Source organism: Phialemonium atrogriseum (assembly GCF_030411735.1).
Source record: "Phialemonium atrogriseum strain 8032-3 unplaced genomic scaffold QBC33scaffold_8, whole genome shotgun sequence".
Taxonomy (NCBI): domain Eukaryota; kingdom Fungi; phylum Ascomycota; class Sordariomycetes; order Cephalothecales; family Cephalothecaceae; genus Phialemonium; species Phialemonium atrogriseum.
Genome location: NW_026848145.1, coordinates 766217 through 786568, shown reverse-complemented (window position 1 = coordinate 786568; position 20352 = coordinate 766217). Strand labels below are relative to the sequence as shown.

Sequence of the window (20352 nt, the reverse complement as noted above, 5' to 3'; positions counted from 1 at the left end):
GCGAGGGACCTATATTGGTAATAATTGCTCAAGAGGCTCGCAATGGGCCGCGACACTCCTTTGGCGACGGTATCCTAATGCTGTCGGCCGAATCCTATGCTGGCGGCTTTGCCGCACGCACTTCTCGGTGAGTGGAGACGGAATGCAGGCCAAACCGGGTTGGTGGAGTTTAAGAATGCGGCTGAAAGTAACCATAGATCTGCATTAGCGGGACACTCCACCTCCTTTATCTCAACGACATTAATCTTAGCACGGAGCCACCAACATCACGTTCCAACAGACCAACAGTCACCACAGAGGATGGCAAAGTCCCATGGCCGAATGCAATGTTTCTCATTACGGAAATGACACTGATCTAATTACTCCTTTTCCTTGTTACCTCCTCCATCGATTTGTGCGTGACATAATCTCTCTGATGTCACCTCAGATTTCTGAGAGTCCAATTGACCAGCTCTTCGTGATTCGTGACCAAAACAGGAAAGAAATGTTGCCTTCACAGGGAGGGAACTTAGTAGGTATTGTTCTCGTCAGCGACTTGGACTTAATTAGTATTGATCACATCTCATGATGGTATGTCACTACTTACATTGCATGAAATCGGGGCCCAGTGCAGTGACCACCTCAAAGGCAAGGGACGTGGTGTTTGCCACCGCGGCATCGTTCGTGCTGTCGTCAACTGGGTTCGTGTTCATGATATCATCGCCAAACGTGAATCCCTCCGCATCGGAAGCATCGCTGTACTGGTTGACAAGGTGGGACAGATCGCCATGATGGTAATGAGTAGAGCTCCCACGGTTGCGAAGCATGTCGTCCGGAATTTGGTTGATGTCACGGACACGGAGGACGTTGACTCCATGCACCTCAGGGGAGTGCTGAACCGTGTCCTGGACTATCATTGAAGCGGCAAAGAGCGGGTTCTGAGAAATCATACTCAGGAAGTCATTCTTGAACGACGAGTCCGCAGCATCCAAGTCAGGAGCGGGGATAGTGGCGAATGAGGCTGTCGTCATGATGTTTTCCGGCTTTCCGACCATTCGGAATAAGATGTTCTGGCCATTGTGCACCTTGTAGCCATTGACAAGACAGTGGCAGAGCAGGTCAAAACCAGTCATCATAGGAGTTGCCTTCTGGACCAGCGGCAGAGCATACTGCTTCAGCTCGTATTTATCTTCGCCGTTCGGGATCAACTGCCAGTTGAAGGCCTGCAAATAGTCGGTCGCGCCAACGATGTTCATGACTGGGCAGGCGACATCAAGAAAGTCGCGCATGGATGTCCGGGCACCGGGCATGTCCTTCATTACTTCATTGCGGACATAGGAGTAGATCTTGGCCAGAAACTCCCACTCCCCCTTGTAGTTATCCACGTCCCAGAGTGCAGTCAGAAATCCGGATCTCTCTTTCTGCTGCAGGCCTTGGAACACCGTAGAATAGAAAGCTATCAATAATTAGCAATCTGAGATAGTAATTTGGGAATTGCAACTTGCATCGAAAAGCCATGAATCCGTTGACTGCCTTTTTCAGAGGCACAGATGTGTTCTCGGCGGGCTCGATAACCCGCTCATCGGTGATGCCCTGGGCAGAAGCGAGATGCCGGAGTACCTTCCGTTTCTCGAGTTCAGACATGCCCTTGACAGCATCGATGATCTGCTGCGCGGAGAGCGACATCTTGGACAAGTTTCGTTGACTTGTAGACTGGGAAATGTGTGAAGGGTGCAGAAATATTTCGATTTCCGCGGTGTTGTGGGAAGAGTAATTTTTCGGAGCCGGGGATATCTTTGTCTTGTGGATTTGGAGCGAGAGGGGTCACCTCCCTTTGTTCCCTTGGCCCCGGAAAAATCAGCCACGGACTTCAGTTTTTATTCAATTTAGTCATACACAAGAGTATTACTTGAATATCCTCCAAGAGTCATGCCATTGGGACTCGTCGATTTCAATTCGGAATTGTCCTGATAGCTACGTATCTACCCTGGTAAAATGGAACATTCTAAGGATACCGCCAACCTATGTGACCACCTATGTACCTGAATGACTTCCTTCACCCCATTCTCTCCGAAAACTCGACCACTTTGATCGTCATGGTCGATCCATTCATTCCTAGCACCGCTCGCGCTCCACCTCGGATCATGCTAGCAATATTGTTCATGACCTCGATCTGGAGCTCACCCCTTGGGTCATACGTTGGAAGTTCGCTCTGTGGATGTATTAGAAGTGCTACAAAGATAAACATGCTCGAGTACTCACGAAGCGATCATCTCCATGGGAATCATTCTCCTCCGAGACAAAATGATGGGAGATTCGTCCTCTGAAGTTGCAGATCTTCTTCAGGAATTGATAACTCTGGATCTATTCGAGGCGTCAATAGCTGGCAGTATATTGGATAAAGTTCCAATAAAACATACCTCTTTGAACACAGTAGGCTTGAGCTGCACCACTCCGCTCCGAACAGGTTCGCTCTGAGTTACAAATTAGCCATTAAGTTGATGAACCGCTTCGATGAGTTCGACTTACCCGTAGGAACTGAACAAGTGCTTTGTTGTACTCTCCCCGGATCTCGGCCAAAAATGCGCGTGCAACGGGTGGTAGCTTGATAGTAATGGCATCCGAGTCCGGATCAGCCCAGTTTCGAATCCATTTGTTCCAAGCAGTCCCTGGAACTGTGACCATAGGATGATCATACTCCGCAACGAACCACTGCCCCTGGACATCATCATTTTCATCTCCCTCGGGCGCCTTCGGATAGAACAGCAGCGGTGTACCCTCATAGATTTTCACGTCCTTATGGGGTACCAACCCATATTCCGCTCCAGGGGGCAGTTTCAGATGGAGAGCCGAAAGAACATGGCCCAAGATTTGTTGGACTTCTTCCATATTCCCCTTGACACAATTCTCCATCTCATCCATTGCCTTCGCATGAGCAGTAGCATGATTCTTCTCAATACTAAGAACTCGGAGAATCTTGTTGGATCTCTCAAGCGCCATGAATGAGTCTCTCTGGAGGCACTCCGAGACAGACTTCATGTCACCCTCTCGTGCATTACCCTCCAAAGCAAGCCGAATTTTCTCGGGTAGCTGACCGTTCAGCATGCTCTTCCAGGTCTTGATGCGAGATAGGTCCTCGTTGAGTTCATCAATGTCGGGCTTCAGTCTCAGTAGAACGGCCTTGCTGCGATCCAGGACGCTTTGAGTCAACGCCTTGATGACGATGCGTGCTTGCTTGACGGTCAAGCCAGAGTGTACTCCGCGAGGTATAGGGATGAAGTTCGAAATGAAATTCGTCATATGGTCTATGATAACAACCATGTCAGCTCTGCTGTATATTCAGTCATAATCAGACTTACCAGGGGCAGGGGAGTTATCGTCCATGTCAGGCACGTCATTCTGGCCTGTCAGGTCCCATACGTTTCCAACATTGCCCTGAGCAAAACTTTGGGCCATGTCTGGGTTGTCCGACATGTCAGAGAACCAATGCTGAAGGTTGAGGCGATTTTTTGGTGGGGACTTCTTCTGTTTTGGGAGACGTGAAAACGAAATAAGGAGGTGAAGGATGCGTAGAATATTGTCCTCTTCTAAGGGGAAAAGGACTGTCGGAGAGGGTAGGTGTGTGTGAGAAAATCTGGGTGCGAATTCGAATTTATATTTTTGGTTGTCAGGGGAAATCGTGACCTCCGTAAGTACCTACGAAACTCCCCCTTATCATCACATACAATTCACCTCAGTTACGATAAACAATAATACATTTCAACTAGAGAACAATAGTATCGTCACCTATTGTTCCCCAACCTGGGCAAAACGAATCGTCCCCTGTTCACCACTCGCGCATCACGTCGGCACCAACCGTATTCTCCTTATCCTCCTCACCTCCAGTCGAATTCACAATACATCTCCATCTTTGAAAATCAGTCGAACACACAATACACCTCTATCTTTTGAAAATAGATTCCATTGTTGGCGATTAAAATTTAATACACTGCGACAATGGCTGCCAGTCAGGGAGTCACCATCAAGGCCGACGAGTACCCTTTCGTCCTCGTCGTCGACGACCATAATGACTTCGCTTTCTACTACGCTGGCACAATGACCCAAGATGGCATGGCAAAGTCTCTGATGAACCTCGAGTATGCTTCCCTACCCATTTCTGATTTATGTTGCTAGCTAACAATACTGGTAGGTGTATCATGAGGGAGGACGTCGCCATCGTCTTCGACAATGAGTTGCACTTGTACCGTCTTAGCACCCTCAAGTCTGCCATGACTCTTGCTGGAGAGCGCTACAATCTTCTTTGCCGCACCACATGTGAGTTACACTACATAACCTCCCGCTTTCTAGCCATTTTCCTTTTCTTTCTTTTGCTGACAGTCATGTAGATGAGGTGAACCATGGAGACATTGACTTGGCCAATGTCTCCACCAACGGGTGTAAAGATGGGAATGTGGGCAGAGCCACCAGTCAAGATACCACAACAGATGTGGGCAGCGAAAAGGAGTGCCAACCTCGAATTCCCCGACCTCGTAATCAATGGATCATCTATCGTCAGAACCGTTCTCGCCAGCTCCACGAAGAAGACCCAACTCTCACCGCTGGACAAATTTGTATGCACCCTTTACATTCAACTATGCCACATGCTAACATTGCTAGCGACCATTGTCTCTACCATGTGGCGCCGCGAGTCTCGTGAGGTCAAGGACTACTTCAAAAATTTGGCCGAAGAGGAAGACCGGCAGCACAAGGCGAAGTATCCTCAATACAAATACCAGGCCCGAAAGTCAGGTATCAACAAGCGGAAGCACCAGCAAGTCTCTGCTTGAGAAGGTGGGAAAACGACAAGGAAGCCGGGCACATGGTTCCGCTCAGCAATTTCCTTTTCTCGTCACCCTCGGACACACCGGTCCATGGAAATCTCTTTGCTTTTCGAAAACACCACTGGATTGGCATCACCATTGCATGGCCGGGTCTGTCCTTCACTGGACGGATCCTGAGCTTCCCTGGAAAAAGTCTCTCCGCTCGACAACTCCTCGGCCTGGATCGGGATCACCACCGCATGGCACGGTTTGTCCTTAACTGGATGAACTACCTCTCGCCTCGTCTGGAGAACCTGTTCTTATCAGGGAACCAAAAAAATCAAAAAGGCCCCGACAAAACCTCCGAGAAAAAAAACACCATGCAGGGAGAAAAGACGGGCATTGGGAGGAATCTAATTTTTTTCCATCTCACGGTACTCGTGGTAGGGATGGATATCAGGGAGGGAGGGAGGGGGCTTACCTTCATGTACCTCGTTGGCCTTGCCTTCACCAAGATACCTTTTTCTTTTAGTTAGACTTGTCACGACGTCTTGGGACTCTCTCACGAGATGTTCTCATGGATAGACACAGGAATTGAACGAAGAAATGTCCTAACACGCTGCTCATGTATGCTTCGTGATGGATTCGTCGTTGAATCAAAGCCCGACTACCTGGTATGACCCGACTGCCTGAGCTGCACCATCGTAGACACGCGGCGGCGGGACGATAATATCGCCCTTCCAACATGTAGCAATCCTAATGTACAGAAAGTGCAATGGTATCATCAAACGCCGTCCTCATTGTTGTCCGTTCCAGTCACTGCTCCAGATAAACGTTCTGCACCGAAATGGTGTACCTTGCTCTTTGTCGCCCGAGGGTCCGAGTGGTCGAGGGCATATGTAGAATGACCGGCCTGTACTATTGATTAGCCGAGGAAGAAGGAAGGGATGGCAAAGAATAAGAACATCGGGAGTCGGGACGGGAAGGACGGCATGGGAAACCATGATGGACGCGGGAAGGGAACACAGATGGCTTCATCGGCTCGGCTTAGGTGAAAAGGGGGGAGGGGGTCACCTACCACAGTTGATGCCAGGCTTCTTCGTCAACAAGCTGATGCAAGACTCGTCATGTTCGCATCTCGGGGCAACTCTCTTGCCGAGAAGCTTCGACCAAGACTCCTTTGACTTGATGGGGTCGAATACCTCCTTGTCCTTGCCCGAGTCGTCGTTCTTGGACGGGCCTGGCTCCCAGTCCTCGATATCATCGTCGATCAATCCATTGTTCGGCTTGTCCTTGGTTAGCGAAGAGCTATCCCCAGGGACCACGGCTGCGGCTCTCTCGGCAGTGGAATCCCCAATCCCACCATCGGTGCCCTCGATGAGACCCGGAGTAGGCGCGGTAGTCTTGGGTTTGAAGAAACCCATGAGACTGCTTTGGGAGTTTCCCGATCCTGACTTCGAGTTGCTTTTGGACAATGTGGCTTTGTTCTTCTTCTGCGGCCGGTTCGATGACGGGGATGCTGCTTGCCGCTTTGCAATAGAGGGCTTTGGAACACTGTCTGTAATCGAAGACCGTGGGGTGCTGGAAAATGTGCTTTGCTCGGCGGTAGAACTATCGTCAACGATTTCGGCCTCCACGGCAGTTGCGGTGAGAAGAGCGGTAGAAGAGGGAGTGTCGGTTCGGCCTTGGGAGGCTCTGTCTTGCGAGCTAGCTTCTTTCTTCATTGTGGGAATCGTCGGCTTGGAGAACATATCGCGGATGCTCCGCCTTCGATCGAACTCGGGGATAAGTTTTGCTGACATGGGGAGAAGGTCCTTTGCTGCAGACCATTCCCTCAACCGGTTCCCGCCCCTGAACATGTCCTCTGGGTTCATCTTGTCAATGATATGCGTCTCCTTCCCACCAACGTCAACCGTGTCACGAAGTGTGGCGAAGACAGGGCAGTGGTCTGATCCCAGGAGCCCCTCTTGAATGTTCGAGTCTTCGAACCAATCTTTGATGCCGGAGCTGCAAAGGACGTAGTCGATACGACTGCCGAAATTTCCCGGCCTGGCATTCTTCTTTGTTTCCCAGCAAGTGTACATCCCAGGCCGGTCCGGGTGGAACTCTCGGCATAGGTCCCATAGGACGGGTTGCTCACGTCCTTCATCTCGTGCACCGATAACTTTGCCGCCAAAAACGATCTGGTTGAGGAAACGGCGGGTCGGCATGGAGATGAAATCATTAAGGGTCATACCATCCTTTCGAAGCTGCTCCTGTAGGCCAGCGGAGTCGATGACTGAGCGTATGATGTTCAAGTCACCGGTTAGAATGACTTCCTTCCCCATCGAGACGAGGTTACGAACACGGGCATCCAGGGCGTCAATGAAGCCAAGACGGAACTCGCTCCTTGTCTCATCTCGCGTGGCCGGACTGTAGACGCCGATGAGGACAAAGGCGGGGAACTCGAGAATCACACAACGGCCTTCCGAGTCGAGGGTTGCTTCATCTATGGAGCTGGAGAGCTGACCTAGCTTCGGATATCCACCGATCTGTTGATCCTCAGGGAGGTCACGAAACTTTGTGGTTGAGTTCGCTGGGCAGAGGACACCGGTGATTCCTTCCTCGGCACGGATTGGGCAGCACTTTGAGTTTCTCGTGTAGATAGCAACGCCAGAATATCCTGGGTCATATTTATTAGCATCGAAGCATGTAAAGGTGTGAGAGAGATGGCTCTGTCTACCTTTCTTGAACCTGGGCAGGCTGAAATAGACGTCCCAGCCTGGCACGAGTACCATGTCATCTCGTAGGTCCTTCCGCTGGATCTTGGTCTCTTGCATAATAACAATGTCCGCCTCCAAGGTATCGAACATCGCCTTGGTAATGAGTGGTAAGCGATGATCTCGGACAATAGATCGTATCTGAGACAAACCTGGAAGGTACGATTCTCTCTCCATGGTTGATACCCGAATGGGTTCCTGCAGGAGTGTGAGAACCAGTTATTACATCCCCCTACAGATTCCAAAGACGAACCTGATGCCGTTTACTGAAAGTCGTTAGCAATGCCTAGAAGAGCACTCCGAGGGGTCTCACCATTCCACGTTGTGATTCGGATCCCCATTTTTTCTACCGCTCTTGAGCCCTCGAGCCGAAAGGCGAGAAGCGGTTCATCCGCAGACGTAGAGTCCGAGGTTCTTCTTCCGCTCGACAAACAAAACCGTCAAAGAGCCTTGGTTTGACGGGTTGAACGAATATGCCAAGGCCCGCGAGCGTGGTAATGGATACCGACTGGGTCTCACGCCGCGCAACCTCGGAACGAGCGCTGAAGGCCTAACCAAGGCAAGAGCAGGCGACTGAGGTGATTATGTCCTTCTTCCCCATCAATTCAACCAGATAAGATTCTCCCACTTTCTTCCTCCGCGTGTCTCGCAGCCACGCAATCACGTCTCCTGGTAGTAGCGGCAGGTGCAATGATGACACGGAGTCACATGACTCAATTATGTCATCACCGGCCCTTCCCTCCAACCAATGAGGAGCTTCCCCGAGCTTCTAACCGAAAAATGACCTGATCTCATCCGAACGCACCCTCACTCCACCTCATTCCTGCTTCAAACCACCAAAAACCCTCCCGCCAGCAATTGACCTCCCACCACCACCCACAGATTCGAATTCTCCACTCTCCTCAACGATGTTCCCCCAGCGCCAGATGTTCCGCCTGGCGCCGCGCCTCGCCGCCCAGCTGCGCGCCCCCGCGGCCCGCACCGTCGTCCAGCGCCGCCTGGCCAGCTCCGCCGGGCAGAGCACCGAGAACGCCTTCATCAGGGAGCGCAAGGCCGTCAAGGAGCACGCCGCCTCCACGACCGGTGAGTTCTTCCTTCGCCCACCATTTTGGATGTCGGCCTCGACGGGGGCTCGAGGGGAACAATGCCCTCTGGGAGTGTGAGAGAGGACCAACTTAACTGACGATTGGATGATTGGTGCAGAGCTCTGGCGCAAGATCTCCATCTAGTATGGCATCACGTTCCTTTCTTTACGATAGTTTTCACGCAATCCGTCCCTCCCAGCTCGTCTGCGGAACATACCATGATCCAATTGCACTGGGTTGCGAATATCCGAACGAGGAGGATACACACTTTGGGCTCTGGAGGATTCGGGATCCCCCCTTTGAAGACTCAGAATGAACCTGATGCTAACCACGCCCGACACCCCCCAAACAGCGGCGTCATCCCCTGCCTCCTCCTGGCCGGCATCAACGCCTACAACCTCTGGAACGAGCATTGGGAGCACTGGGCCCACTCCCCGCCCTTGGAGGAGCGCGTCGAGTACCCTTACCAGAACATCCGGACAAAGAACTACCAGTGGGGTAACGGAGACAAGGTGAGTTAAAAAAACTGCCCCCAATTCCTCCCCCATCCACGCCGTCCGAAGGCGCGCAAAACCTCGTGGCCGTTGCTGACCCAAGTGTGCAGACTCTATTGTATGTGCTTTCCCCCTGGATATCTAGCCCCGCCTGGGATGGGCACCGGCCGTCGACCACCCACTCCGCGGCGTCTCCCCCCTACCCCCCGACTCCTGCTTGTTAATGACCCCTTTGAATGTTTACTGACCCCTTCACAGCTGGAACGACGCCGTCAACTACCACAACAAGGACAAGACCACCTAAGTGGCCCATGTACGGATCTAGAAGTTGTATAGGCATGGAGGAAGGCTCATAGAGCGATGGGAGGCTGTCGCTAAGACTGGTCGGTCGACTTGTACATGTTCCCTTAAAACAGTCAGAGCAATCCAAGGTTTTGCAGGTGGAGTCCCATCTGATCATGCTGTCGGTCGTCCCAACCGTATTCCGCTGTGCTGAGCGAGACGGTATCGCCATTCAGCCGACACCCGGGCAAGCAACCCTGCACGGGGCTGGCTGACGAGCAGGCATTAAGTACAGTATATATCCATTGCCCGGCCGGGCTGTCCGGGTTACACTCTTTTCGCATGCCTGCCCTATCTTGATGACATTTACTTAGCCCCCCGCCATCCCACCAATACCTTACGCCCCCAACTGAATAGCAGAACCGAGCCCCCCGTCCCCCTAAGCTTCACACAATGACTACACCCGATATCTCCCTTGTCTTGCCCACACTTTCCCAAACCTCCACGGGGGAGGGAAACCAGCGCCCCCATCCTCACGTACTCCTCATATCCGCCTCCCTCCTCAGCACCAGGTACCTGGCCGCGTAATGCTCAGCGAGCACGTCGTCCCCGACGGCCCTCATGACCGTCGCGCTCTTGGTCAGCATCTCGCACTGCCCCTCCACGTCCCCGACGGCCGAGAAGTGCGCAAACGCCGAGTCGAGCGCCTCGTGGGCTCGCGTGAGGAACTCTGTGCGCCTGTTCGTCGCCTTCCCTCCCCCTCCCGCCGCAGCCGGCACCACCAGCGTGCCCGCGGTGCCCATGTGCGCGTCCGCGAGGAGGCTGTAGAGGGACGCCGCGGCGGCGTCCGAGTCCGACTCGAGGCAGCGCGGAATGGCGGCGACGAGGAGGCGCGCGGCGGCGCCAAACTCGGAGAGCGACGTCAGAACGTTGGCGACGGCGCCGGTGGCCTGCCAGAGCTCCGGCAGCAGGCGGGCGCGCCAGGCCAGGCCGGCGGCGCGCATGCTGATGGTGAAGCCCTTCTGCGGCCGGCCGGCAAGGTCGAAGAGGCGGGCCTTGGCGAGCAGGAGGCGGATGCGAATCGATATATCCTTGTCTTCGTCCTGGAGCGAGCTGATGAGGCCGTCGACCTTGTCGAATGCGGCCGGTAGATCGCCCCGGCGGATGAGGCTGTCGATGTGTAGCGAGTCCATGACGAACCTCAGGTCCGGTTCGAGATCTTCCGATTTGGATTGAAGGAGCTGAGAGAGCAGGTATTCGGCGCCGTCTAGGTTGTTGCGATGGAGCTCTTGGCTGAGCTTGAGGATGCCGCGCATCTTCTGCCAGTACTGTTTCACCCTCGAGGACCGTAGAGAGTTGGCCTCGACGGCCTCGAGCTTCTCAAATGCCTCGTTGTACTTGCCCTTGTCAGCAAGATGGCTGGCGAGGCGACAAGTGACCCTGAGCTCGTCCTCAAAGTTGGAGTTCCTGGCATGGCAGCGGAGGAAGGCCTCGCAGGTCATGGCTGACAGAGAGGCAATGCCTAGCCTATCCCATACTGCGGTGTTGAGTGACAACTGTGCACTCATCATCCCCTTCATGTTCTTTTCGACGATCAGCTGGGAGCTTCGGACGATATGCTCCATGGCAGTCGCCACACTGTCCCCGTTGGACAGAATCATCCTCGCCTCGCTCAGCAGGGCAGAGCTCCAAAGAACCCACATGTCGGTCTCTCTGGCTTTCACGCGCAGAAACGCGAGGCTCTCCTGGGCGGTGCCGAGCATGCTCTTGGACTCGAGGTCGCCCACAAGCCGCGGATGCGCTCGTCCAAAGTGGAAGAGCCAGTTCAGGGAGTAGTTCAAGCAAGCCATGTCCCTGTTCTCTCTAGCTGTCGAGACGGTCTCGAGCATTGCGGAGACAGCCTCTTTGTAACAGCCAAAGTCGGCCTGAAGTGCGGCCAGGTTTAGCAATGCGTACTGGTAGAAGAGTCGGTCTCTGTTCTGCATTGTGTAGTCGAAATATCGGTACAGGTATTCAAACGACGATGGATAGTCGCCGGATTTCCACGCATCCAAGTAGCTGTTCATTGTAAGCAAACGTGTATAGTATAGCGTTTTGGTGCTGAGAGTGGCCCACCTGAGGTAATGGGTGAGACTCGGGACTAGATAGCTGTCACGCAGTATCTCCTGGAACTTGGCTTTGATCTCTGGTGGTATTCGTGTGCCATACTCTGCAAGAAAAAAAATCATCAACACAGGCAGCCCGAGATGGCTGGCATGGGAAAACAGAACTCACTCTGCATTTGGTCGACCTGGAACTCCAGCAGGCGCTCAACATCGTCGGAGCTGGCGGGCACTGTAGCATCCAAGTCACCCGTGAGAATATCTCCGTAAGCCACCGAGGCGAGGGCACCAGTGCTGTCGCCCCATTCGTGCTCGCCTGTCAGGAGCACGTTGTCAAAGCTGAGCCTTCCAAATGACGGATTGCGGCGCCTGAAATATCCCGCCGTGGGCTGCCGGTATTTGACGAAATCCTTCCACAATTCGGTCACGTCGTGGAATCGCAGCCTTTGGAACTCGAGCTGGGATCGCCGGACAAATGTCCCGAACGGTGAATTGCGAGAGAGGCGTATTCCGGGAGGTATATCATCCTGCTCCGAGAGCTGGGGTCTGTTCTCCGCGAGCAACAACTGCGACTGGCTGAAAAATGCATGTAAGGCGTCAAGAGAGTCGATTTTCCATATCTTGTGTAAAAATATGTCCCACAGGCGCCGACCAGGGAGTCCGACAGCGGCAGGAAACGGGCTGAGGAGTTGTTCAAAGTCCTTGATCGAGGTTACCAGCCGAATTGTGCTCTCGGCTGTGGCCCGCCGATCATTAGAACCAGATGGCGTAACCGTGAGGTTGGTATCGAGCAAATGAGACGCGATGAAGGATAGAACTGGGAGACTGGCGTCATTTGGGACAGCCTCCTCTGTGTAGAGTTCGATGAGGGAGAGTAAGCCAATCCTGGCTGGATTGAGATATCGAGACATTTCGCAGGAGGCGGGAGCGAGCCTCGAGTGTTTTCATACGATGAATCGCAAGTTCATCTCATCCGAGGCAGTTGGATGAGCTTACCAGCTCACTCGCTCGTTTCCTGTGTACTATTGTAACGCGCCTGGCGTGAATGAAGCTGACAGAGATTGAAGTGACAACATCGCTGCTTCCGCGTCTCTCGTGGTCCCCGTTTGGAAGGCACAAGTTGGCTTTCCAAGTTATTGCCAATTCATATTTGGTAAGTACTTGTGCTAGGTTGGTAGGCCTGAATTTCCCAGGCAATTGAATTAGAAATTTGATGGTTCTGAAAGCTCGGAATATACAGGCGCGTAATGTGCGCGCTGCGTCGTGATTTGGCGGGACCCCGGTGAGGGGACGGAAATTCCTCGGCGGCCTTCACCGCGACCACTCACCGCAGCACCGAGGCAGCTCACTGGAATCAGTAGGTTATGGCTAGATCCGCAAAAATAGAGCCAATCTGGAGAGATTGGTTGGAACAGCTTGAAATGTAAGACAGAGAGGCGTGGGTGTTATAATTGTAGTAATTGGATGATGATTTTCATCATTCCTGCGACGTCAAGAAGGCAGCACTCATCTCGATACTTCACAAGGCAAGTATTAGTGGCGATGGAAGTTGTTGGTTTGAGTAAAGAGAGCGGAGGAGGCTCTTGAGCAGAAGGCATTTAGGTACCTAGGTAGCTGCAGACAATGAGACCGAGACCTTTGTGGAGCAGAATGGTTCAAGATAAATGGAAATGATTGACCACGAAGAGAATGGATATCGCCAGATTCCCTCCTCTGCCTTGCCCAAAAAAAAAAAGGTAATGCGGGTATATTCTCCTTCCATCCTTCCCTGTCCGGCGTCTAGGTAACAAAAGAAGGAAGCTACCAGTACTCCGAGGTTCCTTCCATTATTGGAGTATATTAGAAAACGACAAAGGTATCAACAACGAGGGAACGAGTGTCACTGTTACGCCAGCCAAGGCCCGAGATGCTCCATCCTCCCTATAGTCCTGCTGTAAGTCCTGCTAAGTGCCATAAGCCAAACCCTCCAGATGCAAGTGCAGTGCGAGCGAAAGCAGGAAAAGAGAAACAAGCAAAAAAGATAAAGGAAAGTTCAGGCGGAGTGCATGAGACGATTCATCTCGCCTCCGAAAGCAGCTGCAAGCAGTCATCATCTATCTCGATCCTCTTCAAGGTCCTCTCTCCCCGACCGGAAGGATCCTGCACCAGATCCAAGACTGTTCGATAGCATGTGAAACCAACCGTCGCCGTTATTGGGGCGCCGGTCTCGTCTCAAATCCGGCGAGAGAATGCCTTGCTCGATGTCTGAGTCCCTTTCCTGTAACGACGCAGGCCGATTTGATCCAGATCCTGACGCCTCGTTGTCGTCTTCGCTATCGTCTTGATACGGTTCATATCTCGGGCTGGAAGGAGAACCTCGCGCCAAGGACCGAACAACGTCCCCCTTGCAGATCGGACATGTTCGCCGCCGTGTGGTAAGCCAGGGTGTTCTAGTAGCATTGTTAGAATTTGAGAGGATGGGATGAACAACAGATGAGTCACTTACATGCACTCGGCGTGGAACTCGTGACCACAGGGGAGGCTCATGACACGACTGACGCCATCGATATACTCTTCCAAGCAGACGACACACTCCACCTGCCTTCCCATGTATTTCTTCCATTCGCTGGATATATTGGGTTTCTCGTGTTCCGCACGTGACAGTGATCTCGGCAGCTCCAGGGCAGAATCGACCCTCAACAGCGAATCGGCAGGTTCTGGAACGCCAGTAGTGGTCCGGGATCGTGGCCGTGGCCGTGTGCGAGAGGACCCCTGGAGCAGTGGAGTGGTTGGCGAGGAGCTGATTGGAGATGGCTGCCTCGGCGAGGGGATTGGCGACGGGGCGACTGTATGGTATGTCCTCACGGGCAAGCGGTCCACCACCGACTTGGGCGCTCTCCATCGCCGCCTGCGGATCTTAGCTCGCAGAATGAGGAGTGCGTAGACTACAGTCAGGGTGATCAAGGGGCTGATGACAAGGACAAGAAGGGTGTCGAAGAACGGGCTCGCACTGCTGCTCGGCGTGATCGTGACCCAAAGGCCCTCATGGTAAAGATCATCACCATCGTCTCCATTCGGAGGCTGGTCTGGACTCTCGGTGCTAGGAGGCCGGAATTCTGTATCGTGGGTGAAGTCGTCCTCGTCATCTTCGCCGAAAATCTTGGAAATGAGACCACCCTGAGAGCCAGAGCTGCCCTCTGGTCTCCCAGTGCCAGACCTAGAGCCATCAGACGTCATCTCGGGGACATATTCCCCGCTCCCAGGAGTGTTGATCCCTCCTTCTGGTCCGTTCGCATCCTTTGACGATCCGTGGGCCGTCTTCTTCCCTGCGTGCTTCGCAGAGGTGCCCGACTCTCCGGTCCGTGATTGTCCGTCCGCCGGTGAGTCCATGTCGTTGGCAGCAGGGGAACCATGGCCACCTTGCGTCGATGGTGAACCAACAAGGTCGGGATCACGCCAGTCTTCCACGCCAATCTGGAAGTCGTCTCCGGAGGATCTCTCTCGGCTCGAGATGGACGTGTCCTCCTCCTGGCTTCTCGAGGCCGCCTTGTCGAGGCTGGTCCTGATAACCTGGTCCTTCTCGTCGCTCCAGTCGTCGAGCATGATCCAATCCAAGCGCCCACTGCTGGGCCGCCGGCTTTGATTACTGCCAGAGCCAGACCCTCTACCCCAGTGGAAGAGCCGCGAGAACCAACTGCCTTGGTGGCTGCTCTTGGGCGTATGCGACTTCTCCTTTCTAGGTGAACTATCCGTCTCACTCTTGGCCGCCTTTGCAGATTTGGGTTTCGCGGTTGATTTAGGCACAGCCGTCGTAGTCGTGGGCAGCTGTTTTGTTTTCTTGCCCTTCCGAGGCTTACCAGACTGTTGGACTTTCAGTATTGGGTTGCCGTTCTCGTCAAGGATATCCTCGATGAAGCTTCCCGGCTGGACCAGGGACGAAAGGAGGTGAGCCGTGGTTCGCGAGGTGAAGATGGACGGAATGGAGACATTGTCTACGTTGCCCCTCGCAAACATCTGTATCAGCGGACCGCCTTTCTGGTTGTCTCCCACGATTACAGCAATGGCTCCGCGGCGCTGTGCCCACTTCACTTTCTCGAGAAAACCGCAACCGCCACGGCTGAGCAAGACAACCTTGCCGGTGATCTCGGCTGCTTCTTGTATGGATTGGATATCGGCGTGGCTTGACTCCGAACCAGGCGAGGTCTCGAGATGGATCCTCTTGGCCTGCTGGAACCCCTGATGGAGGTAGTCGTCCGTCCCGTCGTCGAGAGGAGGGGAGTCTGGATGGATCTGTAACCGCGCCCGGGATGCGGCTGCTCGGTCCACGACAGGATTCCGCGAGTGCGCGGTTCTCTTTGTGTGCTTGGCCTTGCCATCTGCAGTGGCAGGTTCGGCGTTCGGCATAGCCTTCTCGGATGTCTTCAGCGCCAGGCCGGCTTTCCCGTCCTCCCAGCCGGGTACATCGCTGCAGCCGAGCTCGCCCTCAGTCTCGCCATCTTGGAGGTTGTCGTCGGTAAATCCGCTGCCAATCCAGAGCTGGCCGCTCAGCCCCTTGGCGGGAAGTGGGGGTCCGAAGGCGGCGGGACGCGCGGGAAAGAAGGTGCTGTTATCATCGGTGAGGCTGATAGCCGCATTCGGCGGGAAGAGGGTGAAGGCGCCGGTGAAGGAGAAGAAGGAACGGAGTTGTGACTTCTGGGGGCTGGCAGGCGTCACTGCGGGGCCGGATCGGCGGAGGGAGCTGACGGAGCGGCAGAATAGGAAGATGGATGCGGCGAAGAAGAGCACGAGTATCGCTATTCGGGGCGGCCTCATCGTGGCTGCTCAGGAGGCAGTTTCAAAGGTTTGGCAGTGTAGAGCAAACCGATGGCTCGGCTCTCTGGGGAAACACAGGTGCCAGAGCTGCCAGCTGCGGGGAGAGTCGGCAAGGGCCAATCATTCGCCAAAACAATAAAACAAACGAGGGAAAGCGCAATGATCGAGGAACTGTAAAGGGTGGGTGCACAGGAAAGGAGGCCGGAGGCGGAGCATGAAAAGGCGGGCAAGAACAGAAAGACGGATGTGAGGAAGGCCGGATGATATGATGTGAACTAAGGAAGACCGAGGAGACCCGCTCAGGCGATGGACAGGCGATGGATGATGATTTGAAGCAGGCAACTTGCCGGGGTTCTAGCGTAGCTGAATTATGGCCCGGGCACGGTGGTGTCTGCAACTGCCCAGCTGTGGCTTGAAAAGTAACCAGTGTCACAGCAGCACAACAGTTTTAGCTTTTCTATGTCGTATGGCACTGTGCGGGCACATATCTCTTGCCTGACCGCTCTCACTTCCAGTTGAAGAAATACATATACAGGCCCCTTCTATGTTTAAAAGTATACATAGTAATCAAGTAGTTCTTTCATCCCATCCAAAGAATATCACAGGCTGCTGTATTCATGCCCAGGGCTGAGAGGTTTAAGGCCTGATCGCCTGACCAATTATACCTCATGACGTACTAAACAATCAAGGCTTCAGTACAGTGTACGCCATACCAATATACACTGTCAATTGCTTCAATCTTTTAAGGTTACGACTGTCCTTGAGCAACTCTTGCCACCGCCGAATCCAACTTTACAGACTTAGTATCTTCGAGTTGGCAGTAAGAAGAACTGTTACGCTGATGTATGTAAAGCATATGATGTTGCAGGCTAGGCACAAAGTTTCTATACGAGCTCAGGTGTATGTTTGCTACCCCACAGCCCCATTTGGCGTGCATACTGCGTACGGATTAGAGCGGAAAGTATTAGCGATGACAGCTCAGGACAAATTTGGCCGGGCATGGCTTCAAGTGATCACTCGCGAGCAACTATCTCACGCATCCCAATTTGGGGTTTCCTGATGAATACCTAGTAGTCAAGGTTTATACTACTCTCGGTATAGGGCGGCACTGGACGGGTATTCTCCAAACTTTTGGACACAAGGATGGAACATGGAATACCCAAGCAACAAGATAACAACCAGCGATGCCTTCCTTTTCACCTCGGCACGGGTGACTTTCCCCTGTCCCATTCCCGGCCCTCGCCAGCCTTGGCCCATCGGACGTCTTGCACGTTTTTCTCATCGCCATTCTCCCACTTCTTGACCTGTTCCTCCGTGAAACCCGCCGCACGGAGCCTGTCTGCCCCTTGCTGTTTCCACTTCTGGCGATCGCGCAACGCCTCCAGGGCCTCGTCCCAGTCGTCTGCCTCGTCTGGGTCGAGCTGCACGTCGGATTTCGGGTCGTACGAGTCCGAGAACCGGCCGTCCATTGCCGAGCCCCCGGATGCAACCCCGCGGCCTCTTGGACGCACTACCGGCTGTGACGGAGGCCGTGGGCCGATCAAATCTTCCAGGGGATCCGAGTCTTCCTCCTCCGTCTTCCGGCTCCGCTTCTTGTCGTGGGGCGATGCGCTCCCATTCCTCCGGCGTGTTGACCGGTCGTGCCTCCTACCACCTGACCTATGCTTTGAATCGTCTTTGTCGTCATCGAGAGGCGAACGGTGCCGATGCCTCCGCTCACGATAGCCCGGCGACCGTGATCTGTCCTGATCGTGGCTCCTTCTCCGCCGCCTCCTCCTCCCGTCCTCGTCGGATTCCTCGCGCCGGCGGTCCTTGTGATGTCTCCCTGGTTCCTTATCCCGCCTAGAACCACCGTCGGAGGCTGAACCTCTGCCCCTGTCACCATTGCCCGGTTTCTCACCAAGATCCTTCTGCTTTCTGTCCCCGGCGGTCGAATCCTGCGAGCGTTTTGCCTCCCCCTCTCCGCGCTTCCGTTTCCTCCCTTGCAGGATGGCTGCGATATCCCCAAGTTGACGGCGTCGTACATCCCCTGCGGCAGGCCTCAACCTTCGGCGTTTCTTCTCCTCCGCCTCGGCCAGTTCGTTCAGCCGGGCCTGCGACTCGGCGGCTTCCTTGGCCAGCAGTGCTTCATTGTGATTCTTAGTCTCCTTGATGATGTGTCGAAGGAATCGTGTATTCGGCTTCGCCTTGTTGGCCGGTCTGGAAGACAGTCGTCAGCCTTCTGTTGCCAAGGTATGAGAAGATTAGACAGGGGTGCGCCAACTTTGACTCCCGATAAGCCTCCAATCCCAGGGATGAGTATTTCAGAGAGCAACTATTGGCCTCCTTGGCCAGCATCTCGGCAACGTAGTCATCGGTAAGAATGTCGTCATTTCCCATCTTGGTGTCCAAGAAACCGGAACAAAAAGTAATAAATAAAGAATAAACGAGGATCAAAAAGGCGGGATAGCCTGATTGAATTCAGTTGGCAAGGGCGACGAGGAAGCCAACGTGTGACGCCAGGTTTATGCGTATTTTCGGCCCCGCGTATGAGAATCCCCGCGAAGTGCTTATCTGCTACTCGCCACATCAATCGATAAGCACGCGGGAGAGCTAGTCCGTTTCAGGAATTAAGTAAACATTGGACTCTTCGATCCGCAGCACATTCACAAGATCTTTGGTCTAATTTCGATGCTGTTACCTGAACTACTGTACACATGCGCGAACTGAAATTGTATCTCCCAAGTTAAAACAAAACAGTCAGCCATCAGACAACTGCACCATCAGTCAAAAATGGACGCCTCGGAAGCCGAGCGCGTCCTCGACGCCGTGGAGAAACTCGAGTCCCGCCACGGCATTTCGATCATCAAGCTCAGCGAGCCCATATCCAGCACCCTGTCGCAACCCTCAGACCCTACAAGCGAGAACAGCAGCAGCAGCAGCAACACCAACAACGCCGAACTCCGCACCTCCGACGTCTCCAACACGTCCCTCGGCGCGCCCACGCCCGCCAGCCTCGAGGCCGACCTGGCGCACTACCGGGAGCTGTTCGCCAAGCTGCGCTTCAGCTACGTCGAGCAGGTGACCAAGGAGAAGTTCATCCGCGCCATCGTCGGCGACCCGCCCGTGATCGTCGCGCCGCACGAGAACGCCGCCCTCGAGGCCAGCAACGCCGCCTCCAAGGCCGCCCTCAAGGCCCTCAAGAACGACGTCGCCGACGTCACCGCCGACCTCGCCGCCCGCGGCAGAGACCTCAGCCGGCGCTACGAGGCCCGCCGCGCCGGCGCGGCCACCCTGCGAGACATGCCAGCCCGCCTGGCGGGCCTGGAGGACGAGGTGGACCGCCTGCGCGCGGAGCAGGAGCGGGAGACCGGCGGCGGCGGGGCGGGGCGGCCGGAACTGCGCCTGCCGCTGGCGGCGACGCTGGACCTGGTGGAGGAGCGCAGGGCGCGGCGGGCAGCGCTGGACAGGCAGCTCGAGCAGCTGGCCGCGCAGGTGCCGCGGAAGAGGAAGGAGGCCGAGCGCCTCCGGGCGGAGCTGCAGCCGCTCGAGGCGAGGAGGCTGAACAGCGCGGCGGCGGCGGGCGAGGCGAGGAAGAGGAAGGAGGCGGCGCTGGGAGGGGCGGGAGACGACCTCGAGGAGAGGGGCCGGTGGTGGAGGGCTTCGGAGACGGTGCTGAAGAGGATGCTCGAGGTATAGGGGTTGGATACCTTTTTCTCTCTCATATTATCCTTCCTTTGCACGGTGTGTTGGCGTTCTGGGGTAATGGGGCTGGCGGGAAAGGAGACCTAGGAGAGGCCATCCGTGGGAGGCCATCCATGGGAGGCACATTTGGCAAGAGCAATTGGAAGCGAGGCTCGATGTGTGTGTCAAGGCATTCCCCGTCTATTTCGAACAACAGGTATTATTCAAAAGCCTCCTCGGAAGAAGCAATATGAGACTCTACAAGTCTATTCACACCATACGAAACATCATTCTAGAGGCTACGACGGTCATGGGAGTTCTGTGGACATTCGGCACTTTCATCCCCGCCGCCGATTTGGCGATGAGGGATGACATATCAACAGCCCCTCTATTATCTC

At 54.4% G+C, this 20352-nt stretch overlaps 9 protein-coding genes across 9 annotated transcripts; 3 read left to right on the top strand and 6 right to left on the bottom strand.

Annotated features, from left to right (window-relative positions):
- Positions 1-316: 316 nt before the first annotated feature.
- Positions 317-1749, bottom strand: QBC33DRAFT_534189 (mating-type protein MAT alpha 1-domain-containing protein). The gene is made up of 3 exons (XM_060427521.1): positions 1485-1749; positions 587-1435; positions 317-507 (listed from the first exon to the last, which is right to left on the bottom strand). The coding sequence occupies exons 1-3, from the start codon at positions 1663-1665 to the stop codon at positions 494-496; spliced, it is 1044 nt and encodes a 347-aa protein (XP_060285145.1). The 5' UTR covers positions 1666-1749; the 3' UTR covers positions 317-493.
- A 286-nt stretch (positions 1750-2035) lies between these two features.
- Positions 2036-3453, bottom strand: QBC33DRAFT_513845 (uncharacterized protein; the record flags this gene model as incomplete). Its single annotated transcript, XM_060426009.1, has 5 exons — positions 2036-2191; positions 2242-2343; positions 2400-2453; positions 2509-3284; positions 3339-3453. 5 exons carry the CDS (start codon positions 3451-3453, stop codon positions 2036-2038), a joined length of 1203 nt encoding a protein of 400 aa, XP_060285144.1.
- A 522-nt stretch (positions 3454-3975) lies between these two features.
- On the top strand, positions 3976-4900 carry QBC33DRAFT_606501 (high mobility group box domain-containing protein; the record flags this gene model as incomplete). The annotated part of the gene is made up of 4 exons (XM_060432307.1): positions 3976-4115; positions 4169-4293; positions 4365-4589; positions 4636-4900. 4 exons carry the CDS (start codon positions 3976-3978, stop codon positions 4803-4805), a joined length of 660 nt encoding a protein of 219 aa, XP_060285143.1. The 3' UTR covers positions 4806-4900.
- Positions 4901-5372: 472 nt separating this feature from the next.
- Positions 5373-8279, bottom strand: QBC33DRAFT_534187 (Endonuclease/exonuclease/phosphatase). Its single transcript, XM_060427520.1, has 6 exons — positions 7851-8279; positions 7791-7803; positions 7690-7735; positions 7501-7633; positions 5857-7440; positions 5373-5691 (listed from the first exon to the last, which is right to left on the bottom strand). The coding sequence occupies exons 1-6, from the start codon at positions 7876-7878 to the stop codon at positions 5576-5578; spliced, it is 1920 nt and encodes a 639-aa protein (XP_060285142.1). The 5' UTR covers positions 7879-8279; the 3' UTR covers positions 5373-5575.
- Positions 8280-8347: 68 nt separating this feature from the next.
- Positions 8348-9818, top strand: QBC33DRAFT_534181 (putative cytochrome c oxidase subunit protein). Its single transcript, XM_060427519.1, has 5 exons — positions 8348-8620; positions 8741-8765; positions 8975-9134; positions 9227-9234; positions 9375-9818. The coding sequence occupies exons 1-5, from the start codon at positions 8446-8448 to the stop codon at positions 9418-9420; spliced, it is 414 nt and encodes a 137-aa protein (XP_060285141.1). The 5' UTR covers positions 8348-8445; the 3' UTR covers positions 9421-9818.
- Positions 9801-12839, bottom strand: QBC33DRAFT_618451 (anaphase-promoting complex subunit 5-domain-containing protein). Its single transcript, XM_060432710.1, has 3 exons — positions 11673-12839; positions 11514-11607; positions 9801-11456 (listed from the first exon to the last, which is right to left on the bottom strand). The coding sequence occupies exons 1-3, from the start codon at positions 12409-12411 to the stop codon at positions 9932-9934; spliced, it is 2358 nt and encodes a 785-aa protein (XP_060285140.1). The 5' UTR covers positions 12412-12839; the 3' UTR covers positions 9801-9931.
- Positions 12840-13589: 750 nt separating this feature from the next.
- Positions 13590-16291, bottom strand: QBC33DRAFT_448878 (pa domain-containing protein; the record flags this gene model as incomplete). Its single annotated transcript, XM_060424493.1, has 2 exons — positions 13590-13929; positions 13986-16291. 2 exons carry the CDS (start codon positions 16289-16291, stop codon positions 13590-13592), a joined length of 2646 nt encoding a protein of 881 aa, XP_060285139.1.
- A 1128-nt stretch (positions 16292-17419) lies between these two features.
- On the bottom strand, positions 17420-18866 carry QBC33DRAFT_366632 (uncharacterized protein). The gene is made up of 2 exons (XM_060423957.1): positions 18555-18866; positions 17420-18490 (listed from the first exon to the last, which is right to left on the bottom strand). Exons 1-2 carry the CDS (start codon positions 18668-18670, stop codon positions 17488-17490), a joined length of 1119 nt encoding a protein of 372 aa, XP_060285138.1. The 5' UTR covers positions 18671-18866; the 3' UTR covers positions 17420-17487.
- On the top strand, positions 18867-20159 carry QBC33DRAFT_606487 (putative 60s ribosomal protein l37 protein). The gene has a single exon (XM_060432306.1). It carries the CDS (start codon positions 19064-19066, stop codon positions 19967-19969), a length of 906 nt encoding a protein of 301 aa, XP_060285137.1. The 5' UTR covers positions 18867-19063; the 3' UTR covers positions 19970-20159.
- The last annotated feature ends 193 nt before the right edge of the window (positions 20160-20352 follow it).